The following is a 14,025-nucleotide window of genomic DNA, read 5'->3' as shown; positions in this document are numbered from 1 at the left end:
TAGATACAACAACCTAATTTCACCAGTTTATGAGAGGGGCGGGGCTAGATACAACAACCTAATTTCACCAGTTTATGAGAGGGGCGGGGCTAGATACAACCTAATTTCACCAGTTTATGAGAGGGGCGGGGCTAGACAACCTAATTTCACCAGTTTATGAGAGGGGCGGGGGCTAGATACAACAACCTAATTTCACCAGTTTATTACAGGGGCGGGGGCTAGATACAACCTAATTTCACCAGTTTATGAGAGGGGCGGGGGCTAGATACAACAACCTAATTTCACCAGTTTGAGAGGGGCGGGGCTAGATACAACAACCTAATTTCACCAGTTTATGAGAGGGGTGGGGCTAGACAACCTAATTTCACCAGTTTATGAGAGGGGCGGGGGCTAGATACAACAACCTAATTTCACCAGTTTATGAGAGGGGCGGGGGCTAGATACAACAACCTAATTTCACCAGTTTATGAGAGGGGCGGGGCTAGAAAACCTAATTTCACCAGTTTATTATGTCCTGTGTGGCTCAGTCGGTAGAGCATGGCGCTTGCAACGCCAAGCGTCGTGGGTTCGATTCCCGCTGGGGCCACCCATATGTAAAAGTAGTGGCCCCAGCCGACTTGTAAGTCGCTTTGGACAAAAGCGTCTGCTAAATGGGATATATTATTATTATTTATTATTACAGGGGCGGGGCTAGATACAACCACCTAATTTCACCAGTTTGAGAGGGGCGGGGCTAGACAACCTAATTTCACCAGTTTAAGAGGGGCGGGGCTAGACAACCTAATTTCACCAGTTTATTACAGGGGCGGGGCTAGATACAACCACCTAAATTCACCAGTTTAAGAGGGGCGGGGCTAGACAACCTAATTTCACCAGTTTATTAGAGGGGCGGGGCTAGATACAACTGAAAACACATGGGTGTAGTCCTTCTACATTTAATAAAAGCACACGTTTCATTTTTAAAAGTACAAATAAATGGGAACAGTAAATAATAAACTTTAAATCCAACAAATACAGGCAGATGAACAAAGGTCAGCGAAGGTTGTTTTGTTTAGATGGAGCCATTCAGCTGTCTTCAGGACTCTCCTGGAGCCACACACAGATCAGGAGGCAGCCATTTTGTCAAGTCCTCATCGGTCCGTCAACTACGGGATATTGAAAAAGGCGGAGAGAGCTAGAGAGAGAGCTAGAGAGAGAGAGAGCTAGAGAGAGAGAGAGCTAGAGAGAGAGAGCGCTAGAGAGAGAGAGCGCTAGAGAGAGAGAGAGCGCTAGAGAGAGAGAGAGAGCGCTAGAGAGAGAGAGCGCTAGAGAGAGAGCGCTAGAGAGAGAGAGAGCGCTAGAGAGAGAGAGAGCTAGAGAGAGAGCTAGAGAGAGAGAGAGAGCTAGAGAGAGAGAGAGAGCTAGAGAGAGAGAGAGAGCTAGAGAGAGAGAGCTAGAGAGAGAGAGAGAGAGAGAGAGAGCTAGAGAGAGAGAGAGCTAGAGAGAGAGAGAGCTAGAGAGAGAGAGCTAGAGAGAGAGAGCGCTAGAGAGAGCTAGATGGCCTGATAAATACCAGCTGCCTGCTCCTGGTCAATGCTGCCATTCATATGTACCAAAATAGTGTGAGGGGCAGTGTGGCGGTGCAGGCCAGACAAGAGCACCGGGATGTGGACTGGATGTTCTGCTTCACACTATAGGGCCGAGCCGTACTGGGCTGGACCCACCATGAAGTAAATCATGGATCATGGTTGCTGTAGCTCACAGTGCTGAAAGAAGACAACGCGGAAAGAAACTACCCGAGGCAGCGCGGTTTCAGAATCAGATCGGGGCCCCACGGTGTGAATCAGATCAGGAGACCGTCCCGACTCACTTGGGCTTCGTCTCGGCGTCCGTGACCTGACGGATGAAGATGGTGTCCTCCGGGTGGCTGATGTCTCCCTGCTCTTGCATGTAAGAGGAGGCGATGGCCAGCGTGGAGCCGTCGTTACTGAAGGCCAGGGAGGCGATAGACGTGGGGGTAGCGGTGAAACTGACACAGGCGCTTCTTGTTGAAAGGGTCCCAGATGTTCACAAAGCCGTCTGAACCACCTGGTCGAAGGACAAGAGAGAGAGGGGGGGGTTTTCAAGGTCAACCGGAGGAACGAAAATGGAAATTTATCGACAGAGTAGTTACACGACTTTTATAAGATTATAATCCGGGAGGCTAATCATTCATCAAGTGTTCCCTTGGAGTGTAACCATGGCGATATGAATCCAAAAAAGGTCACATGATAATAGACCATAAAAATGCAGGAAATAAAATCAAGCTTCATGGATCCTTGTTTTTATTTATTTTATTTATTCTGGATCAAATAATTATATAATATAAAATTATGTTCTTGTTTTTTTGGGGGGGGATTTTTTTTCTGGATCAATATATTTTATTTTTTTATTGTAGTTGAACATTTCAAAAGCAGTCTTAACGACGAACGACTGCCGAGTTGTATTAGTGCCAATAGAAAGTATCCCACCTGTGGCGAAGGTGTTGTGGACACCGTGGAAGGAGATGGCGTTGACGGGATAGACCTGCTCTATGCCGTTCTCCTTCAACCGGTGGCACTTGAAGGCGTACTTCTTCTTCTGCATTTCCTGGCTGGGGTCCAGGTACTCCACAGCAACACGTCCTTCTATGGAGCTCAGCACGTAGCCCTTCAAAAACAGACAATAAACACCAGACAAGACAACGATGTGTGGTCCTGTCGGGCTCCGCTGGTTAGTGTGGCACTTAGCAATGGCCACGGTCATGGGTTCAAGTCCCGCAAGGGGATCACATAGGCCTACTGAAACATGTATGATGTCACCGTACGTTGCGGTGGATAAAAGCATCATATCAGTGACGTTTAGTATTGTGACATCACCTTGTTCCCAGCCCAGTTAGACCAGGGATTCTCCAACCTCTCAGTGACGTTTAGTATTGTGATATGACCTTGTTCCCAGCACAGTTAGACCAGGGATTCTCCAACCTCTCAGTGACGTTTAGTATTGTGACATCACCTTGTTCCCAGCCCAGTTACACCAGGGATTCTCCAACCTCTCAGTGACGTTTAGTATTGTGACATCACCTTGTTCCCAGCCCAGTTAGACCAGGGATTCTCCAACCTCTCAGTGACGTTTAGTATTGTGATGTGACATCACCTTGTTCCCAGCCCAGTTAGACCAGGGATTCTCCAACCTCTCAGTGACGTTTAGTATTGTGATATGACCTTGTTCCCAGCCCAGTTAGACCAGGGATTCTCCAAGCTCTCCTCAGGTCCCCAACAGTTCCATGTATTTAACTATTCATTTACATTACATTTAAGTCATTTGGCAGACGCTCTTATCCAGAGCGACTTACAAATTGGTGAATTCACCTTATTCCACAGCCAGCTCACCTGATTCAACTGGTCAACTAATCATCAAGCCCCATTCAATAGGTCAATCAGGTGAGATAGTTCAGAGATACAACTAAATAGTGAAAGGTCTGGGGGGGGGGGGGCACTGAGCTAGTCTAGAGGTTTACCTGTTTGTTAGGGAAGGCCCTGAGCTAGTCTAGATGTTTACCTGTTTGTTAGGGAAGGCCCTGATGGCTCGTGTCTGGTACTGAGCTCGTCTAGAGGTTTACCTGTTTGTTAGGGAAGGCCCTGATGGCTAATGTCTGGTACTGAGCTAGACTAGAGGTTTACCTGTTTGTTAGGGAAGGCCCTGAGCTAGTCTAGAGGTTTACCTGTTTGTTAGGGAAGGCCCTGATGGCTCCTGAGCTAGACTAGATGTTTACCTGTTTGTTAGGGAAGGCCCTGAGCTAGTCTAGAGGTTTACCTGTTTGTTAGGGAAGGCCCTGATGGCTCCTGAGCTAGACTAGATGTTTACCTGTTTGTTAGGGAAGGCCCTGATGGCTCGTGTCTGGTACTGAGCTCGTCTAGATGTTTACCTGTTTGTTAGGGAAGGCCCTGGTGGCTCCTGAGCTAGACTAGATGTTTACCTGTTTGTTAGGGAAGGCCCTGATGGCTCGTGTCTGGTACTGAGCTCGTCTAGAGGTTTACCTGTTTGTTAGGGAAGGCCCTGATGGCTAATGTCTGGTACTGAGCTAGACTAGAGGTTTACCTGTTTGTTCGGGAAGGCCCTGATGGCTCGTGTCTGGTATTTCAGACTGGACTCTCTCCTCTGCTGGACGTAGCCCATATTCCTCAGGTCCCAGACCAACACCCTCCTCCCTGCTGTCCCCACTATGAGCCGGTCACCAGCCACAGAGAGGGTGTACACCTTCGTTAAAAGAGACAAGAGACATGAGAACAGTCTTAAAATGTGTGTCTCACAATCAATCTCTCTCTCAATGTCCATATGCCTGTATGTATGTCCCATTCTCAACAAAAACGGACTATACCATATTTTTTTTAAACTTTAAAATCAGAATTGAAAATGAGGTCAATGTCTGCTTTGGTCTTTATGAACAGACATATAAAAGCCCAGGAATGTTTCATACAGAGTTTTGATAGCTCCACCTTTTCAGGTTGTGTGAAGGTGCCAGCGTTGCAGGGGGTCCTGGGGTCCCACAGCCTGACTGACCTATCCCAGCTACCTGTTACCATGACGTTGACCTCTGGACAGTATTCCACACAGCGAATGGGGGCGTCGTGTGTCCCAACTATTGTATCTACACACAAGGGAGAGAAATATGGACCGTAAAAAAAACATTTAAAAAAAACAACACTTCATTTAGTAATAACAGGAAGCACACAATTCAGTGGTGATATAGTGACAGGCACACCTTGATCTGTATTCAAGTCGTGGGTTTTCAACTGCGTGTCCAAGCCTCCGCTCCAGGCATGTGTAGGGTCCTACAAGAGAAGAGATATGACTCAAACGTGTTCCTTGACCGGGGGGACACACACCATTTTGACTACATTGTAACACTGTTTGTAGAAATGTACTTTTAACAATATTGTCATGTTTCTTCTTCTTGGTGTGTGTGTGTGTGTGTGTGTGTGTGTGTGAGATATATATATAACAGTGCAACTTTAGACCGTCCCCTCGCGCGAATCAGGGACCCTCTGTACACATCAACAACAGTCACCCACGAAGCATCGTTACCCATCGATCCACAAAAGCCGCGGCCGTTGCAGAGCAAAGGGGAACTACTACTTCAAGGTCTCAGAGCGAGTGACGTCACCGATTGAAATGCTAGTAGCGCGCACCACCGCTAACTAGCTAGCCGTTACACATCCGTTATATCTGTGTCTGTGTGTGGCAAAGTAGACAACTCTGCATTTAAAATCGAGTAACTGATTACTATGGAAACACTTATGACAAATTAAAAACTTGTTTACATAGAAAGCACAATCCAGCACAGGTGCCAGGTGAGAATACTTGATCCTCATGGAGTTTCCTGCCACATCGTAGAGCCGGACAGTACAGTCCCAAGAGGACACGAGAAGGAACTGGCCCGTACTGGGACTGAACTTCACAGCAGAGATACTGTCCTCTGGTCCCTGGTTCAGTTTGTACTCGTTCGAGCCAGTCATCTACAGGGAGAGAACAGATTAGACTATTAGGCCAGGGTAGCCTAGTGGTTAGAGCGTTGGACTAGTAGCCGGAAGTTTGCAAGTTCAAACCCCCGAGCTGACAAGGTACAAATCTGTCGTTCTGCCCCTGAACAGGCAGTTAACCCACTGTTCCTAGGCCGTCATTGAAAATAAGAATTTGTTCTTAATTAACTGACTTGTCTAGTTAAATAAAGGTTAAAAAAAAATACTGGCGATTCTGTAGGAGGGTAGGGAGCTTTCCTGTAGAGTAGTTCGACCCCTGAAGTAGATGGAGAAAGCCGGGATGGATCTCTTGAAAACCATAACATGATCAGGTAATATAATGCTTATCTTGCTAGCTAAGCTGCCATACTTGTGTTGGCGAAGTAAACAAACCTGCCAACATGTAACGCAACATGACCTGTAAAGTTTGATACACGAGAACGTTACAGTCCTGGAAATTCAAGAACATGAATTGGGTGTGCAGAAAATATAGCAAGTTAACAAGCTAGGTGGGTAGGTAGGCTAGCTAATGTAATTAACTAGCTAGTATACATAACTGGCTAGCTAGTTGGTCCGCAATAACTAGCCAACTTGGTCTCAACTACTTGCACATTGGCTAACGTTAGCTAATCAGCTGTTTTATATCTGGTAACATTGGCTAACGTTAGCTGCTAATATTAGCTAACTAGCAAGCGTGGATGGTGAATGCAAGCCAACTCTCTCCGGTTGGCTAGCCGTTTGCAAGCTAGCTATAGATTGATCATGCGTTAGCTATATTGTTTCGTCAATGAATTAGATGTTTGTTTTTTAACTCACCGTTCTTGGTTTACGCTGAAGTATCTCCTTCGGTATAAAATTGGAAGAAAAAAATAACTCGTTTATTTTCTTAATACGTTCGCTACCTCGTCCTCTCCGCTGAAGACACTCCGCAGCGGCGTTGCTACACGAGTGAATTGATTGGTCAGAACGAATAACCAACTTTCCCGCCTGGCTCGTGATTCTTTGAAAGTTCTCTTCCGTTGTCGAGTACATGGGTCATGTGATATGGGACATACTTCAAATGACAGTATCAAAATCCCCGTTTGACAACTCCGTTGTCGAGTACAATGGGTCATGTGATAGGGGACATACTTCAAATGACAGTATCAAAAACCCCGTTTGACAACTCCGTTGTCGTTTTTAGAAGTATTGTTAAATAAATGTGAAGTATTTGGTTGTAATATCATCACCTCTTGAAGACCATAGTCAGACCTACAAAATGTCAAATTATTCCATTGCGCAAATAATCTTTAAAGTTATACAGCAAGTAACTGCTTGCTTTTCACGACCAGTAAACCAGTAATAATCATGTAATTTCAGATATGTAGGATAGCCTCGCGATATATCTCAATATTGGCCGCCATTAACTTTATATTTGAGAGATATAAAATGAAACTGAACAAATATGACAAGTGTGAGTGGTTTTGGTTAATTTCCCATGTTTTGTGGGCTCTGTCCGTCAAGCAGCAGAATGGCGCATTTGCCATGGTACTTCATGCCCGGTGTACACAAGCACAAGACGCGACGCGGTGAAACACCGCTTCCCATTCATTTTCAATGGAAGGGGGCGGGGACCTTCGGGGGCTTGCGAACATGGCGTGGGAGGCGGTGAAAAATATAAACTTTTACCCAAATGTATGCAAATCACCCGCGCGACCGCTGGGCAATGACCAATCATATCGAGTGGCTCCCATGACAAATTTGAAGCTGTGCGACCCAAGGCTGTAGACTTTATTCAGCAATAATGGCTGACAAAAATACTAGGATGGAAGTAAATGTGATTATAATGTCATAAAGAATCATGCAAAAAATGTCCAGTTGAGGGGAATATGTTAGTTAATTTAATTTACAAAAATCGTGATTTAGCAAGTTAGCTGACTAGCTAACATTGGCTAGATAGCTTTATGGGTGTTGTGACAAGAGTATGAAATTATAATTCTGGTTGTTTCATGTTTTAGGGACACCTGAAACAACCAGCAAACCAGGCTGTCGTCTTGTGAAACAGTGGATGTAAAGAATCTAGCTAGCTGAAGAATTCACTGCAAATTGAGTGTACAATTTTGTAAGCTTGCCTTGCCATGCAATGCAGATAGATGAAATAACATAGCTAGCTAACTATTTTGTTGCTTATTGTGGATAACAATACCTGGATGTGTAGCCGATCTGTGTATGTGTAACAGTATAGCTTCCGTCCTTCTCCTCAACCTGGGCTCGAACCAGGGACCCTCTGCACACATCAACCACAGTCACTCACAAAGCATCGTTACCCATCGCGCCACAAAATCTCAGAGAGAGTGACGTCACCAACTGAAACACTGTTAGAGCGTACCACCGCTAACTAACTAGCCATTTCACATCGGCCACATATGGACCTTAAAATGTTTGGTATACATATTAGTTCAGAACCAAGCTATGAACCTCAGCTATCATAGCCAGTTGTATCATCTTCAAAACAGTCTGAATGACATTAATGAAGCCTATAGATTGAGTAGAATATAATAACTTTGTGCCAAGGATGCAAGTCCTATATACATGTAGTTATTACCGTGCATGAGATCCCCACATTGTGGCCTGAACATTTAATATATTCCCTGATCATGTACTGTAGTTATTACCATGCATGAGATCCCCACATTGTGGCCTGAACATTTAATATATTCCCTGATCATGTACTGTAGTTATTACCATGCATGAGATCCCCACATTGTGGCCTGTACATTTAATATATTCCCTGATCATGTACTGTAGTTATTACCATGCATGAGATCCCCACATTGTGGCCTGTACATTTAATATATTCCCTGATCATGTACTGTAGTTATTACCATGCATGAGATCCCCACATTGTGGCCTGAACATTTAATATATTCCCTGATCATGTACTGTAGTTATTACCATGCATGAGATCCCCACATTGTGGCCTGTACATTTAATATATTCCCTGATCATGTACTGTAGTTATTACCATGCATGAGATCCCACATTGTGGCCTGAACATTTAATATATTCCCTGATCATGTACTGTAGTTATTACCATGCATGAGATCCCCACATTGTGGCCTGTACATTTAATATATTCCCTGATCATGTACTGTAGTTATTACCATGCATGAGATCCCACATTGTGGCCTGAACATTTAATATATTCCCTGATCATGTACTGTAGTTATTACCATGCATGAGATCCCCACATTGTGGCCTGTACATTTAATATATTCCCTGATCATGTACTGTAGTTATTACCATGCATGAGATCCCCACATTGTGGCCTGAACATTTAATATATTCCCTGATCATGTACTGTAATTATTACCATGCATGAGATCCCCACATTGTGGCCTGTACATTTAATATATTCCCTGATCATGTACTGTAGTTATTACCATGCATGAGATCCCCACATTGTGGCCTGAACATTTAATATATTCCCTGATCATGTACTGTAATTATTACCATGCATGAGATCCCCACATTGTGGCCTGAACATTTAATATATTCCCTGATCATGTACTGTAGTTATTACCATGCATGAGATCCCCACATTGTGGCCTGTACATTTAATATATTCACTGATCATGTACTGTAATTATTACCATGCATGAGATCCCCACATTGTGGCCTGAACATTTAATATATTCCCTGATCATGTACTGTAGTTATTACCATGCATGAGATCCCCACATTGTAGCCTGTACGTTTAATATATTCACTGATCATGTACTCTACCATGGCAAATAAATGTGCAGTTCAGGTATGAATGTCTTTGAGATGGTTTTTCAGTCATATCCAATACCAGGTGTATCAAACTCCAGTCTTTGAATGATGCTGTGTCTTCATGTATGTATTACAATTATACACTTCAACAGGGTTTACCAGTCTTGGTCCTGAGACATCAGTGGTTACACATTGTAACTAATAGACTAGAAACAGGATTTAACTCGTTTAAGGCTGATTTGTAATTCATATATATACAGAAATATATATTTTTAAAACAGTACACTACACTTCTTATGCGTCATGTAAATACTCTAAAAACAGTTAATCTCCTCATCTAATTCCCTTCATCTGCATTGATCTGATAAACACGGGACAGGTGCACTATTTCATCAAACGAGACTTAATTTCAACCAGTAGAGAATGTGAAACGCTTTATTGAAAGAAGTTCATTATCCAAGTGTTATAAATACATGCATTTTAAATATTATAATTGGAATATTATATTATAAATATAAGTTCAATCTTTACTTCAATGCACATCTGTTGTGCGTTATAAAAACAGAGGAAGAACGAGGTGGTGAGAGAGGTGCAAAAGACAGAAAGGGAAAGAGGTAAGAAGAGAGGAGCAGGGAAGACAGCACATGATTAATGAATCACAGTGCTACCCGAATATTCTCTCAGTTCATCACAATGACATAATAGAGTCTCTCGTCGGCCCAAAGGTTATCTTAAGAGCGGGTGAGGTGACGATGACGGGACTGGGGGTTGGCATCCTCTCTCACATCAAATCATACCTGCAGACGAGAGACAGATGGAATTAGCATGTTTCAGCCTTGTGTTTTTTATATGTTTTCTATTGTAACATGGTCAGTCATCATAATCATCAGGAGGTGAAATACAAAACTGACCTGGGATCATTAACTCTGGGACTACTACATCTCTTCAGTAATACTTCCTGTATAATATAAACTGATCTGGGATCATTAACTCTGGGACTACTACATCTCTTTAGTAATACTTCCTGTATAATATAAACTGATCTTGGATCATTAACTCTGGGACTACTGCATCTCTTTAGTAATACTTCCTGTATAATATAAACTGACCCTGGATCATTAACTCTGGGACTACTGCATCTCTATTTCAATGTAAAGCATCTCTTTAATAATACTTCCTGTATAATATAAACTGACCTTGGATCATTAACTCTGGGACTACTGCATCTCTATTTCAATGTAAAGCATCTCTTTAATATTACTTCCTGTATAATATAAACTGACCTGGGATCATTAACTCTGGGACTACTGCATCTCTGTCTGTATTTCAATGTAAAGCATCTCTTTAATAATACTTCCTGTATAATATAAACTGACCTGGGATCATTAACTCTGGGACTACTGCATCTCTTTAGTAATACTTCCTGTATATTATAAACTGACCTGGGATCATTAACTCTGGGACAACTGCATCTCTATCTGTATTTCAATGTAAAGCATCTCTTTAATAATACTTCCCTGTTGGCCTGACCAAGTGACCTCTCACCTCTGATCATGCTGTGCCCTCTCTGTCAGCCAGTTCAGATGCGCGAGGGGTTCGCCGACACAGCTGATATAACCTAGATGATTTAAGGAAAAGAAGGATGAAGTGAAGGAGAGAGACTGTTATTGAGAAAATAAGGTAGTTAAAGAGACAGTGTTCAACAGGAAGCTGTGTATGTGGCCTCACCTGGTGTCCACACCACACTAAGTGGCTGCAGAGGACTTTATGCTAAAAAACATGTACAGACACACAAGGACAAACAATATAGTGTAGTTATAGAAATAATGAAGTGTCTTCCTATTCTCAATGGTTGGCCCTCTTGTATGTTCTTTGAAGGTGGAAAGAGCCACAGTTATACACCTGAGCCTGCTCACTGCTCAACACAATCCATCAATCAGATTGATACATGAGTGTGTGGGTTATAGGGGGTCTAATTGTTCTACATAGTTTCAATATGGGTGACTTAAAATAGCCTGTTCTGTTTTACAGACATCACAACCTTACCTGAGAAGTAGAAATCAAAAGGGTGAGAAACTGGGAATTGAATAACTGCATTTAAGTAAATGGAAGAATACTCTTATTGCAATGTGGATGGCTCTTAAAAGAGCCTTTGGTTGTGCATAGTGTAGTCTATGGTGTTGCCAGGGCACAGCACCCTCTTAAAAGAGCCTTTGGTTGTGCATAGTGTAGTCTATGGTGTTGCCAGGAAACAGCACCCTCTTAAAAGAGCCTTTGGTTGTGCATAGTGTAGTCTATGGTGTTGCCAGGGAACAGCACCCTCTTAAAAGAGCCGTTGGTTGTGCATAGTGTAGTCTATGGTGTTGCCAGGGAACAGCACCCTCTTAAAAGAGCCTTTGGTTGTGCATAGTGTAGTCTATGGTGTTGCCAGGGAACAGCACCGTCTTAAAAGAGCCTTTGGTTGTGCATAGTGTAGTCTATGGTGTTGCCAGGGAACAGCACCCTCTTAAAAGAGCCTTTGGTTGTGCATAGTGTAGTCTATGGTGTTGCCAGGGAACAGCACCCTCTTAAAAGAGCCTTTGGTTGTGCACAGTGTAGTCTATGGTGTTGCCAGGGAACAGCACCGTCTTAAAAGAGCCTTTCGTTGTGCATAGTGTAGTCTATGGTGTTGCCAGGAAACAGCACCCTCTTAAAAGAGCCTTTGGTTGTGCATAGTGTAGTCTATGGTGTGGCCAGCGGCAGCACCCTCTTAAAAGAGCCTTTGGTTGTGCATAGTGTAGTCTATGGTGTTGCCAGGGAACAGCACCCTCTTAAAAGAGCCGTTGGTTGTGCATAGTGTAGTCTATGGTGTTGGCAGGGAACAGCACCCTCTTAAAAGAGCCTTAGGTTGTGCATAGTGTAGTCTATGGTGTTGCCAGGGAACAGCACCCTCTTAAAAGAGCCTTTGGTTGTGCATAGTGTAGTCTATGGTGTTGCCAGGGAACAGCACCCTCTTAAAAGAGCCTTTGGTTGTGCATAGTGTAGTCTATGGTGTTGCCAGGGAACAGCACCCTCTTAAAAGAGCCTTAGGTTGTGCATAGTGTAGTCTATGGTGTTGCCAGGGAACAGCGCCCTCTTAAAAGAGCCTTTGGTTGTGCATAGTGTAGTCTATGGTGTTGCCAGGGAACAGCGCCCTCTTAAAAGAGCCTTTGGTTGTGCATAGTGTAGTCTATGGTGTTGCCAGGGAACAGCGCCCTCTTAAAAGAGCCTTTGGTTGTGCATAGTGTAGTCTATGGTGTTGCCAGGGAACAGCACCCTCTTAAAAGAGCCTTAGGTTGTGCATAGTGTAGTCTATGGTGTTGCCAGGAAACAGCACCCTCTTAAAATAGCCTTTGGTTGTGCATAGTGTAGTCTATGGTGTTGCCAGGGAACAGCACCCTCTTCGAAGAAGTAGGAGATTGAAAATCTCTCGCACACGGATTGCCTCTCTTACTGCGTTGTTGGACCCCATCCTTGAAATATCATGTAGAGAAGCAGACTTCTCCTCCTGGACACGGCGGCGAGCAGCAGATCCCCTCCTGGTCCTCATGAACTGGACTGAGAGCCACTGCTCTTCATTGAGACCTCTTCATCTGTAGGCAGGCTTTCACGGCTCTCTGTATCTGAGTCCCCAGGACTGAGAACCACTGCTCTTCACTGAGACCTCTTCATCTAGACAGGCTTTCACGGCTCTCTGTATCTGAGTCCCCAGGACTGAGAACCACTGCTCTTCACTGAGACCTCTTCATCTAGACAGGCTTTCACGGCTCTCTGTATCTGAGTCCCCAGGACTGAGAACCACTGCTCTTCACTGAGACCTCATCATCTGTAGACAGGCTTTCACGGCTCTCTGTATCTGAGTCCCCAGGACTGAGAGCCACTGCTCTTCACTGAGACCTCTTCATCTGTAGACAGGCTTTCACGGCTCTCTGTATCTGAGTCCCCAGGACTGAGAGCCACTGCTCTTCACTGAGACCTCTTCATCTAGACAGGCTTTCACGGCTCTCTGTATCTGAGTCCCCAGGACTGAGAGCCACTGCTCTTAACTGAGACCTCTTCATCTAGACAGGCTTTCACAGCTCTCTGTATCTGAGTCCCCAGGACTGAGAGCCACTGCTCTTCACTGAGACCTCATCATCTGTAGACAGGCTTTCACGGCTCTCTGTATCTGAGTCCCCAGGACTGAGAACCACTGCTCTTTACTGGGACCTCTTCATATGTAGACAGGCTTTCACAGCTCTCTGTATCTGAGTCCCCAGGACTGAGAGCCACTGCTCTTAACTGAGACCTCTTCATCTGTAGACAGGCTTTCACGGCTCTCTGTATCTGAGTCCCCAGGACTGAGAGCCACTGCTCTTCACTGAGACCTCTTCATCTAGACAGGCTTTCACGGCTCTCTGTATCTGAGTCCCCAGGACTGAGAGCCACTGCTCTTCACTGAGACCTCTTCATCTAGACAGGCTTTCACGGCTCTCTGTATCTGAGGACAGAAAACCACACAAGATAAAGACATCAATTATACTCAAATTAGACCGCACTTAATACTATGTTACTATAATCTCCATCCTCACTTCCAAGGGACAGGAACTAGACAAAAGTACCTGTCCTATCCAGAATAGCCTACTCTCTCACTTTGACATTTGGGGCTGCTATCCTATCATCCTCATCTATAGCTGTTAGCTAGCTACCTACAAATGCATTTAGAGATGTTATTTTACAGTGACAAATGCATCAA

The 14,025-nt window shown here is 44.2% G+C and overlaps 1 protein-coding gene across 1 annotated transcript; it reads right to left on the bottom strand.

Moving 5' to 3' along the window:
* Window positions 1–1,503: 1,503 nt before the first annotated feature.
* Window positions 1,504–6,435, bottom strand: LOC135511546 (mitotic checkpoint protein BUB3-like). The gene is given in 8 exon segments (XM_064933030.1): window positions 1,504–1,995; window positions 1,997–2,067; window positions 2,490–2,667; window positions 4,099–4,257; window positions 4,497–4,648; window positions 4,763–4,832; window positions 5,322–5,516; window positions 6,336–6,435. Coding segments are annotated over 7 exon segments (975 nt in total). The 5' UTR covers window positions 6,336–6,435; the 3' UTR covers window positions 1,504–1,845.
* Window positions 6,436–14,025: the final 7,590 nt, after the last annotated feature.

The sequence above is a fragment of the Oncorhynchus masou genome, chromosome 24, assembly GCF_036934945.1.
Source record: "Oncorhynchus masou masou isolate Uvic2021 chromosome 24, UVic_Omas_1.1, whole genome shotgun sequence".
Classification (NCBI taxonomy): Eukaryota; Metazoa; Chordata; class Actinopteri; order Salmoniformes; family Salmonidae; genus Oncorhynchus; species Oncorhynchus masou.
The sequence above is the reverse complement of the archived record's forward strand: the minus strand, read 5'-3'. Positions and strand labels throughout refer to the sequence as shown.